Source organism: Neltuma alba, unplaced genomic scaffold (assembly GCF_004799145.2).
Source record: "Neltuma alba isolate B1F8T4 unplaced genomic scaffold, ASM479914v2 tig00012278_pilon, whole genome shotgun sequence".
Lineage (NCBI taxonomy): Eukaryota > Viridiplantae > Streptophyta > Magnoliopsida > Fabales > Fabaceae > Neltuma > Neltuma alba.
This window is the reverse complement of record NW_021636799.1, coordinates 66,673-87,520: the sequence shown is the minus strand read 5'-3', so window position 1 is coordinate 87,520 and position 20,848 is coordinate 66,673. Positions and strand designations below refer to the sequence as shown.

The following is a 20,848-nucleotide window of genomic DNA, read 5'->3' as shown; positions in this document are numbered from 1 at the left end:
ACATCCGAGAGGTGCGTAGGAATGAGTAAAAGGTGACTGAGTCCGTGTCTATGAGAGACAGATCAATGATGGCGGCTAAGACAAAGTCGCATCAGATGCCACTGTTGATCTGAACCAGTTTTAATTTCCTTTCTTATACTTACAACATTCTTGGAAAACACTCGTTCGAGCTTTCTCCTCCCAAGTTTTCTCCCATACCTTTCTCAAATATTACACTGCCTTTAACCCTTGTCCTTCTTATACGTCAGTTTGCTACAAATATATAGAGCAACCTACGTAATTTAATCACTCTATTATTCATATCTCTCTGTCTCTCTGTGTTTTCTATTAGTTCCTTCTTAGAATCCAATGTCTCTATCTCTAGTTCTATGCCCCTTCTCTTTCGTTCTTCAATCCCTTTTGATCTCTGCACATCACTTCATATGGCAATGGCTTTAATTATATATATATATATATATATATATATTACACACAATCTTAGCTCATGTTATGTTTCTTTGTGAAGCTTTGTCTTCTTTGTCGTCTCTGCTTCCTTGACTACACTCGCTTTTACTATCTTCCATAACCTAATTCACGAAAGATGGTGAAAGCCTCTCAACTTTAAGTTTTATTATTAACATCAATATTTAATATGAAATATATACAAAATTCATAAAAATACACTCCCTCTTATCCTTAAAATAAAAGCCAGTTGGAGATTAAATTTGATTTTAAATATAAGATCTTAATTTACTTAATTTATTATATTTATCATTTTTTCAAATTACTTTATACTCTCTCCGTTTCAAAATATAAATTAAACTTTATCTATTATGTTTATCAAGAAACTAATTAAAATCAATTTAAAATAATAAATGTGTAAGGTATATATTTATTTTTCCTAATATCCCTTATTAATGAAGATAATAGGTAAAAGATGTAATAAATGAATTAAAAAAAGAAAAGAATATATGCGGTAAAATTGGAAAAAAAACTCATTAAATGTTTGGATAAAAGTGAATGTTATCTTATAAAAAAAAATAACTTTTTTAAGAAAGTTTAGCTTATATTTTGAATCGAAGAAAGTATAATCTAATGTTACAGAACATTTTAGAGATCACGTTACAATTATTATAATTAGTTAACTTGTCTGAAATTTTTAATATGTTTAAATTAGTTAAATATCTTTTATATTAAGCATCGACAGAAGCATATGATGGAGAGAAAATTACTATTTTTAAGATTTGACACGGTACGGAAAAAGCACTTAGTTAATTAATTAATAGAATCCATGGTAGTTTCAGAATGTAGACTATATGACGTAATTATAAACGTGTTTAATGTTTGATCATATTTCTTGGAAATTGTTCCCCCTTTTTTTCCTCTTTTTTTTTTTGTTTTTGATCTGACCCTTTTTTTTTTCCCCTCTTGGATGCTGCGGTTATAAGGCCGTTACGTCACTGCGTTTAATGTGGTCCAAGTACTTGTCATTTAATTTATCTTCCCAGTGAATAAATGACACTACTAACTAATGTTTGAGACTTCACTGTTTTCAGTCGTACCAGTTTGAGTTTGACTGCTTCTTTGGTGCATATTTGAATATTCCTCTCATTTTTGTTCTTTTTAAATAAAACTGTATATAGTTCTTAAGATTTTGATATTGTTTATAATTTTCAAGAAAATAATTAAGAGTATATTTAAATTGTGACGTATTAGGTTTCCCCCCTTAATTTGTGTGTTAAATATTAAATAATAGATTGAAAAAATAGATGGAGAGTAAATATTTATTTGAGTAAATGATAAATGTTTAGTTTGCATATTGAAATTACATATGTTTTTCATTTGCATTGCAATCATATATTTGAATAAATGTGATTTCTATTTGTATGGGTATTAAAATATATATTGATATCAGTAAAGGTTCCTTAGTTCAGTGAAGTGAAAAGACATGTGATAGCTATACAAAAAAAATTGTGGTAGTATCTGAAAACTAGTTGCATTTAGACCTAATAATAATTAAATCTAAATTAAATTAGTAATAGGTATGTATATAAATAGTAATAAAAAAAGCAGTTGTGTACATTTGTACTAACTACAAAGGATTCCATGATTTCCAATAAATATAGGAAGACTTGACCAACATGCATGTGCTTGGAAATTTCAGGGAAACATCAAATCAAGGCCCTTCCACAAATAGAAACAAAACAGTGAACCATGCAGCCCCTTTTAACTTTATTTTGAGAGCTATCACTAGCCAACCTTTTGTACCCAATAACCTAGGGATATGAATAAAAATAATTAAGGTTAAAGTAGCATCTCCCATGCATGATATTTTCTAGTATTCTAATTTTATTTAATTCAGCACTGTAATGTTCTTTTCTTAATGCATCTAGCACCTTTAGATGTTATTTTTTCATCATATTCAATACTTTAATTTTATTTATGATTTATGGATAATGTTAGGTTTTAGAAGTACCAAAAAAATAACATTAAGGTGTTGAATGCTACTTTACTCAATAATTAATAAGAAAATAATGACACTAAAAGATGCATCTAATACATTTAATTTTTTTATAACTTAAATGATGGAATTATTTAGACCTAAAATTAGTTTGCATTTACTTGGATCATCTAAATTTTAATTTAAACAGTCGAAATATATAACAAATAACAACATACTATTGTTATTTTCCATGAGATTCACAAGTATCTTTGTAGACGAACATTATAATACGATTAGGGATTGTAATATTACTACTCGTATACGCCATTTTTTATGACTTAATTTTGTGTGCTTTGTAATTTTTCCCATAGAATTTAACAGTAATAATGCATGGCACAATCCTAGGTTTGGGCTGTCAAATCAGAGCTTGGCCCACTGGCCCATAAGTGTGGCCCATGTGTTTAATTTGTCTCTTTCTTGTTTAGCATGAAAAAAAAAAAACCTCATGACAAGTGAAAAAGGGTATGCATTATTTATAGTCTATATACTTAAATGAAAACTAAAGCTAGATGCATAAAATTTTTAGGCTCTATGATCAACATCAAATTAAATCTTTTCATTAGATGAGATGTGTGTGTGTGTGTGTATGCGATTCTCTTTGAAGTAATTAATGACATAAGTCATCGATCTCGTTGATATATAAGAGCATGCCATTGGGTGATTGGCTTTCAACAAATTAAAATGTGTCCACCATTATTTGATATTATTAAACCTGTAAAATTTGTCTTGTTTCAATCAAATGGATATTGATATATACAACAATAACAATAAGCCTTATCCTACTAGGTGAAGTCAGCTACATGGATATTGATATACTCCCCCGGTCCTTAATATAAGACCCAATTCTTGAGTTAGTTTTGGTCCTAAATATAAGACCCATTTCTCATATTTATTAATTTTCTCTAAATTACCCCTATGGATACTTCCTCAATCATAATCAAATAGAAGAAGGAGATGGGGTATTAAGAAAAATGATTATGGTGTTTTAGGAAAAATGTGTCACTTTTCTTATAATTAACTAACTTACCTAACTTCTTTAATCTAATCAAATTAGTTAATAAGTATTATAATAAGGACCGGAAGAGTATAATGTTGGCCAAAAAGAGAAAAAGAATCAAATGGATTGATACATAAGGTGGAGATAATAAAGTAAAACTTATCCAACAGTCACTTTCATGTTTTGAAAGCAACATGAATTATGTTCAGGGGAAAAAGATACGAGTAATAATAATAATATTTATGAGTTTGAATGATCAGGGTACGTACAGGTGCATACACATACACACACGCACAGACATTCATATATATATATATATATATATATATATAAAATCATGGACATCCATATATATGACATTGACAACCATGAGTTAAACCTAAAGAGATAATGGAACTGTGTGAGATGTGTCTTTAGACGTAATTATTTTCACAACGCAGGTAACTTCTCTTTTTCACCATCACTATCACTATCATCAATCCTTTTGGCAAGAAAAGTTAGAGAGAGAGAGACAGAGAGAGGGAGAGGCCTCGCAATCTACAGTTCTCCATGTCTACTTACTGTGTACGTTTTATGGTATGATTCACTCTCATCAGCTTGTGGCTTTGTGTTTTTGTTGTGTCTGTCTGAATTAGAGAAAGAGACTTGTGCTTATGCATCGCTCGCTCACTCTCACTTTTGGGTTTGTGTGTCCCAGAGACTGTGAGTTCCTTTTAGAGAGAGAGAGAGAGAGAGAGATACTGTAATTTGTAGTACTTGTTTGGATCAACTCAAAAAACTAGCTTAATCAAGTCTGATGTACGTATGTTAGAATGAAAAATAACTCCTGTTTACTAGGTTTTTATATCCAAACATAGATCAGCTTATATGGTAAATGATTTTTATTCCATTTTCAATTGGGAGAGACGAATCAAACACACACTTATTCTGTAATATATATGTGTATATATATCCGAAGGGTGGGGCCAGTGTAGTTATATAAGAAATGAGAAACAAAGGAAGATGAAATAAAAGGTGGAAGGAGAGAAGAGAAGAGAAGGGGTAGTGATCGATGGGGTTTGGTACTGTAAGTATTTGGTGCGCTATTCAATGCATTCCTTTTTCCTTCTTTGCCGCTCCCTTGTCTCCTCCCGTCTCACACCTTTCCAAATTCCTCCATTCAATTGCCACCGCACCCATATATAACCCTAATCTCTTCATCATCATCATCTCACACTTTAGGCCAACCTCTGGTCTTATTTATACAGATAAAAAGAGAAGGTTTTTTTCCCTATTTATAAGTTATTTTATTAAATTTTTAGTATAAGTGTGTTATTTTGTGATTCATTTATTATAGTATAAATAGTTATTTTTATAAATGTACATACATTAAACAAGGATAAAGTTAAAAAGTTGTTATATATTTTAATGAAGAGTTAATATAGTTTAAGGTTTTTCTTGATATGTGTTAAACATACTGAAAGTGTCTTATCGATAGGAGTCAAGGAGTACCTTGTACATATATATATATTATTATGACCCTTCTCACCTTTTAACAACCTCTTTATAATTAAATACTCACTAATAAACGGGTTTTTAATCTATACATTTCCTATTTCTTTCTTTTCTGAATGAGAAAGGCAGGTAATAAGGGCCTCAAGTTCTAATTGGGATTGTGATCTCCTATTTAGAGGGAGTTATTATGCCACTTGACTCAAGGTGCATGATTATCCACATTTCAAGCAAAACTACTCCACAATCATCCGAACACCCCAAAAAAAAAAGTGATTAATAAACTAGAAATCATGTTTTGGAGAGGTATACAAGACTTTGGTTTGAGGAGAAGCTGGATTGATAAGCGCTTTTGAGAATATCTATTCTCCAAGATCTCTTCTTTTTTCCTACCCAAATAAGCATGCTTGAGAATCTATATACTACATCCGGTCCTAATTATAAGAGTTAATTGACTAATTTGAGGAAATTAAGGAAAGAAGTTAAGTTAGTTATTTGTAATAAATAAATATTGTCTTTCTTAAAATATCCTTACTAATCAAGTATATCGGCTAGAACTATCATTGTTAGAAGGATTACTTTGAAAAAAAATATAAATATGAAAGACAAAATAGATTAAGGTCTTATATTTAGGACCAAAATAAAACTCAAATAAGATCTTATATTAAGGACCGGACATAATATGTACTAACTACTATTAACACAAGTAAAACCTACATTACAAGAAGCTAAGGTGTAGGGTTAATATTGAAAATGAAATTCCTAAAAGCTCTCTACAAATCCACAGCCACAAGAGGCTCCTTTATTTATAGCCTCCATCGTCCCCACTTGCTTTCTCACACTTCCACTCTCTCTCTCTCTCTCTCTCTCTCTCTCTCTCTCTCTCTATCTACCTGCTGTGTCTCTGCGTGGAATAATTACTCGCCGTCATCGTCATCGATCACCATGCAGACTCATCAGTACTCTAATTTCTCCTACTTATCGTCGACATGTCTGGAAGCTACTGATGAACAACTGCTTGACGACGAACACTCCATTTCCCTCTCTCTTGGACCTCCTGGCCAACACCACCACCTTACTAATAATACTTATTCCAAGCTCATGAACCCCACTACTACTGCTACCACATCCTCTTCATCCAACGACGTCGTATCTCTGCACCATCATCCTCATCTTCTTCATCACCACCAAAACCCTAACTCTGATGTTGGCGTCACCGTCGCGCTTCATATCGGCCTTCCTGCCTCTAATAATAACGCTGCTGCAAGCTCTGGCAAACCCGACCCATTAATGAGTTCTTCTTCGGGTCATGTTCCGGGTCAGTATTGGATTCCTTCTCCTTCTCAGATCCTAATCGGGCCCACCCAGTTCTCTTGCTCTGTCTGCAACAAGACCTTCAACCGTTTCAACAACATGCAGGTAATCATTGCTCCATTCAACTTGCAAAACAAACAAAAATAAAATTATAGTGTACTGGCACATTTGAATTCATCTCCTGGTCTATGTAAAAGGTCGACTTGGCTCGTTAATTAACGGACCCGGATTAAGATTTTATACCTAAGTAGTGATCGATCTCGACTTTTTCTTAAAAAAGATCTTCTCATGTTCTTTATATAATCCTTGTTGGAAGCAGTTTATTCGACTGGGGTTTTCCCTGCCAATTTGGGAGTTCAGATATGCTGATTTGACCCGCGATTTTTTGAGTAATTTATTATTAATTATTACCTTTTTCAGCAAAAGAAGTTATCAGACACTCTTGTTTTATAATCACAAAATAATTATGTTGGGGTCCCAGGGCTCTAAAGAGCTAGCTTTTTAGAGTTTAGCCATGGAAGTATCATTTTGACTAGTCGTTTTGAAGTAACGAGATTATTAGATATTTTTATAATCACAAATTTATTAACATGTGTTTTTTCTATCATCGAGTTCGATCAATTTGTTTGTGTTACAACATGGATCGACAATCTTAACTGTATTATTAATGCAGATGCATATGTGGGGACATGGATCGCAGTATAGGAAAGGCCCAGAATCTCTGAGAGGGGCAAGGCCAGCGTCTTCGATTCTGAGACTTCCATGTTATTGTTGCGCCGAAGGTTGCCGGAACAACATCCAGCATCCAAGGTCGAGGCCATTGAAGGATTTCAGAACCCTTCAGACACACTACAAGCGGAAGCACGGAGCGAAGCCGTTCGGCTGCCGGAAGTGCGGCAAGGCGTTCGCCGTGAGAGGAGATTGGAGGACTCATGAGAAGAACTGCGGCAGGCTCTGGTTCTGTATCTGTGGCTCCGATTTCAAGCACAAGAGATCCCTCAAAGACCATGTACGGGCCTTCGGCGACGGCCACGCTGCTCACACCGTCGACAGCCGCGATCACCACCACCAAGAAGAAGTCGACGACGAAGACGAAGACGAGGAAGAAGACGATGATAATAACAGTGACGTGTTCGTCTACAGCGGAAATCATGCATCCATTTACTTCTGATACATATGTTAGAGAAACTCCCAAGTCTCGAGACAGTTTAATTATGTGATGAAATCAAAACGCTAATGTACTACTTCTTCATATAAATATATATCATCATGGTACTACTGCTGGTTTATGTGTGGTTGAAACCCTAATTAAGGATTCAGAAGAACAAAGCGTTGGATGTGCGTCTGATATGATTTCTGGTTAACAGGAAAGGTGCATAGCAGGAGAAGTAGGAGTTGGTTAAAGCTTTTCTTTTTCGTGGTGAATAAGATTTGGGATAATCAATTGGAGAGTGTACGTTTGTCTCTGTTGTTGGGAGAGGGAGAGAAGAGAGAGAGAGAGGAGAAGGAGACAAACAATGAAATGAAAGGTGAGGATCTTTGCATTAAATGCCGGAGGTGGCAGTTCGATTTATTATTATTATTATTATTAGAGAGAGAGTGAGAGAGAAGGAATAGTGAAGGTGGTCAAGAGTACTCAGTGACTGCAGATAAGAGAAGGGGGCAGACATGCATGCAGACAAGAGCAGTCACAGATTCCACTGTTGATAGAGAGAGAGTGAGGAGAGAGAGAGGGATTAGGGTTAGGGTTAGGGGCTTGGGGAGACATGATATGGATGAATGAGTAAGAAGGAGAGGGAGAAGAGTGAGAGTAATAAAGAGTTTGATCAGAAGGACTGGGACTGACAGAGAGGGGTAACGATGGACCACTGCTACTTTGCTGTTTTTGGGGTTTCACCCAAAGGGCTGCCTTTTGCCTTTTCAGACACCACCTCCATTCATTCACATTTTCATTACTATCAACTTTATCATTTATTATATTATTATTCTAATTGTATTACTTATTATATAGGGAGAATTTCTATTAAGTCTTAAATAAGAAATATAATTATAAAAAATTCTCATGACAAGATGAGCTGACCAATTTTAAGTTAGTAATAAACTGCTCACTTATCATTAAAATTTATTAGAAAATTTTTTAAGACTTTATTATAATTGTCCCCGTTATATATGTCTTCTTCGTTTAGCTATTTGCAACATTTATTTTGTCTGTTTAGACCATGGAGTTCATTTCTTCACCTATACTCTCAACGCTTGGATTTCAAAGAAATTAATTAATTTCTTACCCTATAGCTTTTTCCTCACAGATATTATACATTATAGTGAGGTCCAAGTAATTAAAGAAAATAATTATTAGTAAGTCTCAATGATAAGTAAACAATTGTTATTTACTATTCTGAAACTTGTCATTGCAAGTTGTTCTGTTATCATCATTGGACTTTTTAATAATTATGTTTCTTATTTGAATTTTATAACAATCCTCCCTGTTATATACGCAGTCATATGATTATTCTAAAAAAAAAGAGAGAAAGCTGTATTTCAAAATATAGATCTCAAAATTTTAGTCTAAATAATATTTGGGATTAGAATTATTAACATTACATATCAAAACTGTAGAAAGGTAATGTACAAGAGCCATAAATAACGTAACGCAACTTATTTTAGGCTCCAAGCAAATGTACATGTTGCACTCTAGCTACTTTAAAGAATAAAGTTTGCGTAAATTTCTAAGGAATTTACTGCTATATTTGAAAAAGAAAAAAAAAATGATATAATTGGATTTTAAGGAAATTACCATTTTGAGTACGTAATTAGTAGCAAAATTTTCAAATATAGAACTAGAATCCTTAATTTAATAATGAATTCCCTAATTAATATTTAATGACTTTAATATTTGAAAATAATTGTGGTTTTAAAGATATTTTAACTTAAATTTTTTAATATTCAAGTCCTTAGATATTTCCCCATATTTTTAATGGTTCAATCCTTTGTACTCTCAATTGAAATTTTATTTTTAAATTATTCTCATTAAACGACCATATCCAAATTGCTAAATATATATAATAAAATACTGTCTTTAAACAAAAACTGAAATATGTATTTTTTTAACCTAAGCACACACATGTAATTAGCTGCACCAATTGTCCACAACATTATCATTTATGAATGTAGTGCCACTTATCATGAATAATGCTTGTTCTTAATAATGCCCCTGCATTGATCTTCCTTTGTTTTCATTGTTCATGGCCCCATGCTTTATCCTTAACCTATATTTAGAAAGTTCATTGCGAAAGGCTCTCACCAGGTGGAGTCTGAGCACAGATATACGAAGCTTTATCTTTGTCAATGAGAGGCTGTTTTTACGATTTGAACTTGTGATTTCTAAGTCATATGGCATCAACCTTATCTTTACTCTGAGGCTCACTTTCTCTCAAGCTATAGCAAACCATGAACCTAATTTTATGTTAGATATATATAGCAATTCCACTTCCTTTTCTCTCTTGTGGATCTTTAGCTCTGTATTCGAAGCACTGCACTTAGCTTAAATAACGAAAATTTTTATGTATTTTGAAATTCATTTTATATACTCTATATTATTGTTCAACTTATATATAAAGTGGCATCTTCAAATTTAAAGTCTACATATACACTCAAAAAGTATTTTGTCCTACACAATGTTTGTATTATATCACAGTTAACGGTTTGCATTTTTTGAGATTCTCACATCACGTGGTGTCCCACCTTATTGCCTTGATATATGTTTTTGAAAAATAGGCTATAAATAATTAAGGAATTACTATTAGCATAATTTAGACACACATGATTAATTCATATAGTAGTTACATATATTAATAAATTACTATCAATAGATAATTCAAATACACATAATTAATAAGAATATTTTAGGAAGGATAACATTTACTTATTACAAATAACTAACTAAAATAGCTTTTTTAATCTGTAGTACCTAACGATTAAGGGCCAAATAAATTAATATTGAAAACAAAGTGGATTCAGATTTTACATTTAGAACTAAATTAAATTTCAAACTAGTCCTTATACTACCTCCTGTCCTTAATATAAGACCTTATTTGACTTTTATTTTGGTCCTAAATATAAGACCATAGTTCACTTTGTCTCTCATATTTATATTTTTTTTTTCAAGACAGTCCTTCTAACAATAATAGTTCTAGTCAGTACACTTGATTAATAATAATATTTTAGGAATGACAACATTTATTTATTATAAATAATTAACTTTAACTTCTTTCCTTAATATTCTCAAATTAGTCAACTAGCTCTCATAAATAGAATCAGAGGTAGTATTAAAGATGAGAAGTAGTACAATAAAATTCATTTATAAGAGCAGATTTCGTGCCACGCAAATACTGCAGCTAGTTAAATGGAATAGCTATTCAAAGTCCAAATAACAACGCAATAATGGAGTCGATAGACCCCAAAATGAGAATCTACAATATCAATAAACATGAGATCACAAAAATAATATCTCCTGTGGTTAATATAAAAGCTAATTGAGAGTTAAATTTAATCTCAAATATACCTTAATTCACATTAATTTGTTTTTTTGATTTTTAAAATATCCCTATTAATTATAAGAAGTTCCTATCAAGAGATAATTCTAATTACTAAATACTCATAATTGAGGATGATAATTTAAAAAGATCAATATCTATTTATGACAAATAATTAACTTAAATAATTTTTTAAAATATTTTAAAATTAATTACCTAATTCTTATATTGAGAAAGATGGTAATTAATTAGCTTGTGATGGATGTGAATAAAGATAAAATTAGGTCACAAACTAATTAATGATCATACGCCATTCTGAAATGTGTGCATCATCACAACATGTAGTCGTACTGCAATATCTGTACGTAAAGTCCTCAAAAGCTATGCCTATAAAATTGGCATACATTACATTACGAAAAACTTGTCAGTCTCATATATTAACAAACAAGATTTTGTATCTTATGGTACAATGCAACCAACAAATAAATTTTGTTTTTTCATAGATGACTGACAAGTTTTTGTGTTGATTGGGCATAACTGCAGCAATATCGTTGATCAATCTTTTTCTAAGTACCAAGACATTTGAATAAAGTGATTTGTTTTAATAATTGTTTTTATCTTAAAAGTATTCACGAAGTACATTAAAAATGAAGCGATATTGTATTAAATATTAATAAAATTAACATTGATCATCAATATTTTTAACGTGAAAAGTAACATGACTACCTTTTTAACAGTTCCGGAGTAACATTAATGGGGAAATTATAACCAAGTCCCACAGAAGAAAAATAATTACCCAAAGGTCCCAATAACAACCTCAACAACCTATTATAACAAGTCTTATAGTGAGAATGACAACCTGTAAAACTTGTTTTTTAATTATTTTTCTTAATTAGGACTCATTGTAATTCTCCCAATATTAATTCATTAAAATTTTCAAATACTCATGACTCCTTGCTAATATTTTTAGGACAAAAATACCCGTAGCCCTATTATGATTACTACAATTGTTTTCTGAGTATGTATGTACACTCTTTCACAGAGCTTCTCAACTTAAACTGTCCTCTCCTCGCAAATATATATATCTGTTCAAGAGATTATATGATCCCACCACTTTGCTATCCGGCGAGCTTTTGAATCTCAGGTACTTTTTTTTTTTTTTGGTTGCAGATAAAAGGACTTTTGCAATGCAAAAAGTTATGTATCTGATTAATTAAAATAATTGATTATGCTCTTCTTTTTGCTTTGGATCGCCTCGCGTGATACCGAAAGTGTGTTGTTTTTCAGTTGCTGCAGCAGCAAACCAGTGTCGTAATTATGTCATGGTGGTACTATTGTTCATAAAATGAAAGACGTACGTGAGTTTTTAACATTTAATTTGGCTAATTAGAATTTTATATAGATTTGAAAACTTGATCGGGTGATCGTAAGGCTTAAAAGAACACTTGTAGAAATATTTAAAAGTAATTTTACGGTATACAAGATGAACATATGAGAAAAATTTTGTTTTGATTTGCATAAAAGCACTTTTTTAAGTGATTAATTGTAAGGAGTTGCAAAACTCTTCGAAAATCATATTAAGATGATAATTCTATTAGTAAATATGTATAAATGATTTTGCAAATGATTATTGGATCGATGCGATTAGAATGCTATTATTACTCAATTTATCCAAACTTTCAAAACTATACAAAAAATTAACATACACACAACCAATTATCAAATATTGGATAGTGGCTCAAGACTGGAAGTATATAGGGGAAATTATAGACGAAATAAAATGTTATTTGTTTTTTGCTAAAGCATAGGTATCCTCCTATTGGAGGCAATCCTATTCGAGGCACTGTCGGATACTAAATGTGGGTACAGGATTCGAACATTGGTTCGTCACGTTGTGAGAGACTAGCCCTTTCCGCTAGACTTAATCCCCATTGGTACTTTGAAGGACATGGTCCATATCTACCTAAAAAAAATATTAAATTTGTAACTCTGAATTGTAAATTCTTGTAATAGGGATTGTAAATTTGAATTCTTTAAGTACTAAATACACATAAAGAACGTGAATTATGTGTTTAAGTATGAATATTTAAGAATCAATGAATACAAATTTACAATTTTAATATGAGAATTTACCACTACAAGTTACAACTAAATCAAAACTATAATCCAGATAATAAGGATACTTTGGTGATCATAATTTATTTATTTATTTATTTTCAAAAAATGACCTTACCCCTTTAAAATAATTTCAAAAACTCAATCATTCAACATTTAAAAAAATTCGATCTTTTAGAATATTTTCCCCTAGAAGTAATCCCTTTTAATGCGCATGCACAAATGTTGTCTAAATTTGATATATAATTTCTTTTTGCTGGGGAAAATAATTTTTCCAACCAATATAAACAGTAACATTTTATGTCAACTGATAAAATATGATTTATATCCAATTTTATATCACTTTGAAAATGCATAAATTTGTCCACGTGATAGAAACTTGACATTCTGATAAAATAAAATAAAATTTTTGACATTTGATTTACAAAACATAAGGAAGGGAAATTACGAAAATAAAATTAAGACATGAAACAAAAGTTCTCGATTTGATATCAATGTCTTCTCATCGAGGCAAATAATGATTTCATTCTTCCCATCCTACTTTTTTCATTGTAAAATAATTTTGTATAAAATTCACATGTGAAGCTGAAATCAATATCCATATATTTAAATACAAAATTTACAGGATGAAAATATTCATAAGGCATGAATAAAGCGTTGCGGGCATTCTTTCTCAATTTTCTTTCATATATTTATTGAGTTGCATTAAGCTTTTCTTCTTTTCTTTTTCAAAGATCATCACATGTTTTAACAAAATCTGCATACAAAAAGTGCAAGTACATAAATGCTTAAATTATCATCTCCAGCATGAGTTAAAAATCCAGTGTTGTGCATGAGACCTCAGCTTGCAACATAAACAGAATTTATGTGTTGACCACTGCATCATAATCTGCAGCGCAGGTCTATTCTGCAGAGCTACTCAAATAGGATCAGCAACCCTCCAAAATGCATTATTGCAAGTTTCCACTGTTTAGCAGCAGCAAACTCATGCATTTGCTGACACAATAAATGTAAAACTAAAAAATCACATCTCAGATATCTCTGTGTTTTTGACAGAGACAATAATATTCATACATTGAATGAATCTATACGTATACATATGCACAAGAGAAGATGGTACTCACTACTCTGTGGTGTCTCTATCTCCATGGGTCTGGCCTAGCCTTCCTATATAGCTCTCACCAGAACCGGAAGAAAGGAGGCAAGTTATTTACAATTAATTAATGACCCACGTAGCATTCAAAATCACATGATCTTGTCAGAATTTAACAGGTAGTCAAAATTTCTGCTCCAGTCCTAGTGATCAAAATTGTGTGCTCAAACTGAGCCGCTGGACTCCCATCAGCAGTCACTGTTGTCCAATTGTCTGGCCATGTAATGCACTCGATGCTTCCCATCGTAAGGATAGGTTCTGCGGTGGAGGGACAATTTGAGAGGCAACAATGAGAGATTCAAGCACTGCCCAACTCGTTCAATACGTTAAGACAATTTGAGAGGCAACAATGAGAGACTCAAGCACTGCCCAACTCGTTCAATACGTTAAGAAAGCAACCTGTGTCTTGTTATCATGCCTACGTTATATGCAAGAGATCGCTTCTTCTAACAAGGATTCAAACCATTGAGAATTTAAAGCTTTCATACTGAAGTCTCAAATCAGTTAGCTTGAGATTCTCATTTCTAGCTATGACACAAGGGATGTGAGGAAAGAGGTGACAAAGATCACCAAATACCATGACAGAAATTATGGTGTAGAGCTTGATGATGAAGAAATTGAACATGAATCAGAAGATGTGCATGGAAATATAAGAAAGGTATAGAGAGACATAGCATTGAATCAATATCATGATCAATATAAAATATTTAAAATCTACAGCAAAACATACTATTAACAAATGGTTAATAAAACAACTTATTTCTCAGATTCTGTCTAATGCTTGGGAGTCAAGTTAGTTATAACTATAATGTTCTGATGATTGAATTATAAGAAAAAAAGAAAGAACCCCTGCAGAAATGGCAGCAAGGAATAAAAGTGGGATTAATGCGCACTAAAAAATTAGGCATTCGACATTTCAAGAGGCATGCATGCGAAGGGTTTTAATTTTATTGTGTTGCGGTATCTGCTCTCATATTGTGGCCCCCGTCTTCATCAGCTTACATGCTTTGAGATAGTAGTGCTAATGCTAAGCATTCTTTCCAGTGATAGGGTAAGCAGAGTTGAGTTTTATACAATTTTTGACATTCCATGTCATGGCCAAGCTAAGCTCCATCATTCGATTGTTTCATTATTTTTGTTTTTGGCCATGACTCCATTATTCGAAGTTTGCATCTTAAGAAAAACGAATAGAACCAGAAAGAAAAACCTCCTACCTCCAGAGAATCAAGATTCAAGACCTCTTTGAGATACTGAAATTCTGCCTAACTTGTTCTCTTTCAACTAACTTACGTTTGGGGTGAACATGAACACTCACAGCACATACAATCATCCTTTACTATTTCCATCCCCAGTCTGTTGTTATTCGTCCAAGGCATACTGCCCCAAACAACCCATTGTCCCATAACAGCCCTCATTTCTGTTTCTGGAATGAACCCTCCCGCTGGTGGTCTACCTATGAACTGGAAAAGAATGAGAGAGCAGATATTGGGGAAAATCTCAACAAAAAAATATTCCCTGCCCAGAGTCCCCACTCATCATCTAAAACACTATACAAGAGCCATCACTCAACCCCAACAAAACCACTGGTCTAAAAGGAAAGGATAGTTAAGAAATAAATTAGAGCAATACCAAAGGAATAACTTCGGTTAGAGATGATTACTTCAGTTTCTAGGTAAAAATAATCATAGACTTACCTATGGTAAATGTTTGACCTTCAACCATACACCCAGGCTTGTCATTACCTGTCAAGCAATGAAATAAAAATATAAGTTCCTTAAAAAATAATAGATTAGTAACTAAGACAGATAGTTTTTAGAACACAGACGGGATGCCATATTAAATGCTGTTTTTGGTCCTTTTGTAGATTATATCATTTCTTAGAAAATAAAAAATAAGTCAATTACTAAAATACAAGCCAAATGCTAATTTACCAGCCTTTCAACTTTACTGATCAGCAGAAATTTTTCTATGGAAAGATCAGACCCCATCAATGTTGAAAATGAAATGATTTTCCGACTTAAATGTTGCAAATTAGCTTTACCAATAACCAAGGCCCTCATAGCACACTTTATTAAAAATTTAAGAATACCAGAGTTATTAGCATAAATCGTAGGAAAAACAAGATACAAACGTGCAAGTTAACAGGATTTGTTTGTTAGGCAGGCTACCATTGCAAGAGAGTAAAAGCAACAGGAGAAAAATATGATACAGATGATAGTTCACTTACGATGATGAAAAATTATTGGCTCGGAATGAAAAACCGTTCCCACACCGTGACCAACAAAACGCTCCACTACACCATAGCCATACTTTTCAGCATGCTCACTGAGAAATGTTTCAAAAGTAAGGGAAAAGCTCAAAATATGACCCAAAAAAAAATCAACTGTATAGTTGATCAAAGAAACACATCTCACTGCTAGATATACAACAGAGAGAAGCTACGCAGGTGCTAGTGTCACATGCGCTACTGTAGGTGCGCTGGATGGCAGGCAATGGTAGCTTCAAAGAGCCTTCTTTAGAATCTTCTGTTCTCATGTGCCATTGTATTTTTATTTTCGAGATTAGTCCGCTGGCTATTTCTGTTCCATTAGGAATAGATTTTATTAAAGCCTTATTTAGTTATCCTCTATTAGTTATCCTCCAACCCCATATCTAGTCCGTAATGGACTTGGTAAATGCTTCAGAATAGAATTTGGTGTTATTAAAGATGGCTCCAGGAAGTTTAATTAGTGTCTTTATCTATTCTTAATTCTCATTGGAGAAGGAACACATTGCCATACATGTCATGTTAACAGGTTCTCTCTCTTGGCAAACAACATTGTTCTTCAATAATAAATGGGAAACATATTTCACAAGCAATGCAAGATAAATGCTGGCAATTTCACGAATATAGAACATTGTAGGTTTGTCTTTATAATGACCCTACAAATGTACCTGATTCTCTTCCCAATTTTTCTAAAAGGAGCACCATCCTTGCAAACAGCTATTCCCCTTTCCATGCACTCTTCAGTTACCTATCGACATAGGACAAAATAGTGTGGTCAATGCATAACCTAAATCTTTGCATAAGATACCACTTAATGCAACATACGTCAGCTGACAAACACTTACCTTAACAAGCTTTCTCATAGCATCACTTACATCCCCGCAGAAAAATGTCTTTGATGTGTCTCCATGATATCCCTAACACGCAATAAATATCGCATCAGATAATTTGGTCACTAAAAATAGCATGCTTATATCATAAGACCATGAAAGACATTCAGCTTATACAATTAAGTGCGTTATTTTAGTATTTTATGAATTTAATCTACCTCAGAGTAAGAAGAAAAGGAGAGAATATTTGCAATCTTGCAATCAGCATGGTACCCAATAGACAGGCCCGAAGTTTCAAACAACTATTATAGTAGTACGTCGCATCATATAATAAAACCCTACAATTCCATTTCACATGCATGAGACAGACTCCTTAAATGTTCCTTAACTACTGAGCTAAACACTAAAAAGAAGCCACATTAAGTGCTAGGACTGTCAACAAATGAGCTGTTTTAAATCAGGTTGAGGGTTCAAGTAATGCTGACTAAATTCTCATAAAAACTGAGAAGCTTACATTCAGATAGACCGTCACATCAATGTTAATAATGTCACCGTTCTGCAAATAATGAAAACTGAAATTAGTTATGAATCATATGCATGCTAAGGATGAGGCCAAAAGGGAAATTAAGGCTTGCAAAACCTGTAACTGCCGGGAATCAGGTATTCCATGGCACATGCACTCATTAACAGATGTGCACACACTTTTTGGAAATCCACCATATCCAAGGGGTGAGGGATAAGCACCAGCATCAATTATCATCTGTTGCACTGCTTTATCAATTTCATTTGTCGTTATAGAAGGCTGAAAATATAAGCCAAGTCCAAGTCAAACAGAGAAAGTGGTGCACAATGAAGAGATGACAAGAAATCATGGCAAAACATTACAAGGACACATTTGTAGTTAAACAAATAACATTCACTACATAACAGACATAAGCAATCATTATTGGTTGCAACTTCTCAACCATTCTCTTTTTTTTTTTTAATGAAAAATGAAATAATCCAATAGAATAGGACACAAGGACTAGGATCCATTCAACATGAATAAGAGAAGCATCCACTTAGGAGGACTCACCAATTCCTCTGTATATCATAAAGAATACCTCTGTAAGACTAGAAAAACAAGTTTGTTAGAAAGATGATTAAATGGTAAAGATCACTGGCAGTAAGTTTTCCTTTTCCCCCAAATAGCACATAGCCACATATATACTACTCATCTTCTATGGTGTCAAACAAATTCAAAACATCAAATTTCACCAAAGTATTTAACTTACAGAGGCTAGAGTGAAGTAGATAACTCACATCTAGTAAACCCAATTTAATATATGGCTTTGTGCCACCACGCTTATCTATCGCACACATACTTAGAATTCTATATTTGCTTCTATCTTCAATATTTTCAGAATTTAAGTAGCTGAAGGTTGGAAGCATATGCAAATCTCATCAGCTTAAATACTTCTTTGGATCAGGAATAACTTCAATAGATTATGTCATTCTCATGCTCATACATTTATGACCATATGATTTCAAGAAATCGTTAGCTCTAGTAACATATTTCATATTCATGACAAGGTCAATAACTATGATGATGGAATCCAATGTCAACATTTTCAAGTACTCAAGTGTGAAACAAAATTATTACTTAACAAGCCAAAACCATGCATTAGACACAGAAATTTGTACATAGAGATTAAATTTTGAAGTAATCACTTGATGATCAAAATGAACTCCCACACGCAAAAGTAGGTAACATCAAATCAGTTATTTACAAAATAAACTGAAAAGCGAAAATCTTACCCTAACCAAAGTTCCTGCATAGTTTAAGACACGAGCCGCAAGCTCACAAGCAGCCCTCATTTTAGCAATGCTATCAGAATCATGAATTTGATACTCACTTGAAATTTCGGGCAATGTATTTGAACCAACATAAGGAGGCTTCGGTATATTGTCAGGGACAGGGAGACGTGGTGATACTCTACCCCGCCTCAATGGAGGCCTTTTCTTGACCTCTGCCCCACCTTGAAGCTCGCGTGCTCTACATATAATTGAGTAACGGGTTAGAAACATAAACCACAGAGCATAACTCAACTACAAACATGTATGCCTACCTTTTGATTCTGATGGCCTCCTCCAATCCTGACATCTTCCTAGAGAAAACCACAAGTTGTTTTCTATGAAGTGATTGGTTTCCTGGAACATGAAAATTCATAAAGCGTGTTAATTACACCAGTGGCATATAGCAAGTGAGCATCCTAATCCTTCAAGTACTCGAAATCCTACTCGCAATATAATTGCATACGAGATATATGACAAATTAAAGATTCAAGATATTGGCAATGCAATAATCAACACGCCAGATCCTGGATATTTCATATATTTTGCAGCCAGATCAGCAGGTCTGCAACAAATAGGCTTTCATATCATAATACTTCAGCAATTGGAACACCTACCTACCAAACGCCCCGAAGGAATAATTCAACGGTGCTTAAGTTGTGAACTAGTAGGCATCAGAAGCCTTGCAATGCAATAATTCAGTGAACTCTCATTGATTTTAAACAGGAAAAAATAACCACTTTCTTTCACTACATTTGTAGTTCGAAACCTAAGGCTACTCCTAAGGGAAAAAAAATCTTCTCCGTTATAAAATTCTACTTTTAAAAAACAGGCTTCAAGGTGAACTGACGAACCAGAAAGCGTAGAGCGCGACAAGGAAATCGGAGCTCCCATGAAAAGAGTAGAACTTGACGAAGAAGACGATTCGCCATGCGTGGAGGAAGACAGTTTCAGAATTGCACTATGAGACATTGAAGAAGTGAGCGCCATTTTCCTCAAGGACCGATAACCAGAAAGCGGATAATGGAATTAGAGGGATTTTTATTTGAACTTCGGAATGAAATTACGATTCCGAACTGGGCTTATGGGCCGTTCCAACAAAGCCCAATAATTGATGTTCTTTTTTAAAAACATCTTGGACAGTTTGTTAATATGCCGAGAAACCCAAATGTTTCTTCTTTCTTGCCACCAGAAAAGAAAACCCAAATGTTCAGGCCTAGTAATCGATATTACTACCTCTTTTTTTCTCCTAATCGATTTCTTAACATAAGAGCTACTTTAATAATACCTCTAATTTTAAATATAAGATTTAATTAATTAATTTAAATAGATTAAAAAAATAAGTTAAGTTAATTATTTGTAATAAATAGGTGTTGCTTTTCCTAAAATATCATTGTTAATCAAATTTATTGACTATAACTACTATTATTAGAAGGATTATCTTGGAAAAAAAATGAACAAATATGAAAAAAAAAAAGTGGATTGGTTTCTTATATTTAAGAATAAAATAAAAATCAAATGAGGTCTTCTATTAAGGGTCAGAGGCAGTATTAAATTTAATCCTAAACATAAGACTTAAATTCACTTTATTTCTCATATTTATTCATTGTTTTAAGATAATCTTTATAGTAGTTGTACATGTTAAAAAGTTTCATCAAATTCTAGCTAATACACCTATTTATTACAAACAACTAACTAAATTAATTTATTTAATCTACTCAAATTAATCAACTAGTTCTTATATCAAGGAACGGAAATAATTATATAATACTCCTCTGGTCCTTAATATAGGACCCAATTATTGAGTTAGTTTTGGTTCTAAATATAAGACCCAT

General features: G+C 32.9%; 2 protein-coding genes across 5 annotated transcripts; one reads left to right on the top strand and one right to left on the bottom strand.

Moving 5' to 3' along the window:
- The first annotated feature begins 5,915 nt into the window (after window positions 1-5,915).
- Window positions 5,916-8,318, top strand: LOC114725786 (zinc finger protein WIP6-like). Its single transcript, XM_028912347.1, has 5 exons — window positions 5,916-6,043; window positions 6,119-6,389; window positions 6,958-7,419; window positions 7,771-7,813; window positions 8,296-8,318. The coding sequence occupies exons 1-5, from the start codon at window positions 5,916-5,918 to the stop codon at window positions 8,316-8,318; spliced, it is 927 nt and encodes a 308-aa protein (XP_028768180.1).
- Window positions 8,319-13,845: 5,527 nt separating this feature from the next.
- Window positions 13,846-20,022, bottom strand: LOC114725787 (methionine aminopeptidase 1B, chloroplastic). Of its 4 annotated transcripts, none has more exons than XR_003738444.1 (11): window positions 19,868-20,022; window positions 19,289-19,370; window positions 18,978-19,215; window positions 17,821-17,982; window positions 17,695-17,736; window positions 17,196-17,267; window positions 17,019-17,098; window positions 16,312-16,409; window positions 15,779-15,826; window positions 14,056-14,342; window positions 13,846-13,947 (listed from the first exon to the last, which is right to left on the bottom strand). XR_003738444.1 is itself a non-coding variant. In XM_028912348.1 (10 exons), the coding sequence occupies exons 1-10, from the start codon at window positions 20,001-20,003 to the stop codon at window positions 14,197-14,199; spliced, it is 1,104 nt and encodes a 367-aa protein (XP_028768181.1). In that variant the 5' UTR covers window positions 20,004-20,022; the 3' UTR covers window positions 13,846-14,196. The 4 variants fall into 4 exon arrangements, 2 of the variants coding, with proteins under 2 accessions (XP_028768181.1, XP_028768182.1); XR_003738445.1 differs by having other exon boundaries at window positions 13,846-13,927; XM_028912348.1 differs by having other exon boundaries at window positions 13,846-14,342.
- Window positions 20,023-20,848: the final 826 nt, after the last annotated feature.

Coding starts and splice junctions, on each gene's coding strand:
- LOC114725786 (XM_028912347.1), top strand. CDS start 5,916: ATGCAGACTCATCAGTACTCTAATTTCTCCTACTTATCGTCGACATGT. Junction 7,420..7,770: donor ATAATAACAGTGACGTGTTC/GTCTACAGCGGA, acceptor GGAGAGGGAGAG/AAGAGAGAGAGAGAGGAGAA. Junction 7,814..8,295: donor GACAAACAATGAAATGAAAG/GTGAGGATCTTT, acceptor CTTATTATATAG/GGAGAATTTCTATTAAGTCT.
- LOC114725787 (XM_028912348.1), bottom strand. CDS start 20,003: ATGGCGCTCACTTCTTCAATGTCTCATAGTGCAATTCTGAAACTGTCT. Junction 17,983..18,977: donor ATGCAGGAACTTTGGTTAGG/GTAAGATTTTCG, acceptor TTATATTTTCAG/CCTTCTATAACGACAAATGA. Junction 15,827..16,311: donor GCCAATAATTTTTCATCATC/GTAAGTGAACTA, acceptor ATTGCTTGACAG/GTAATGACAAGCCTGGGTGT.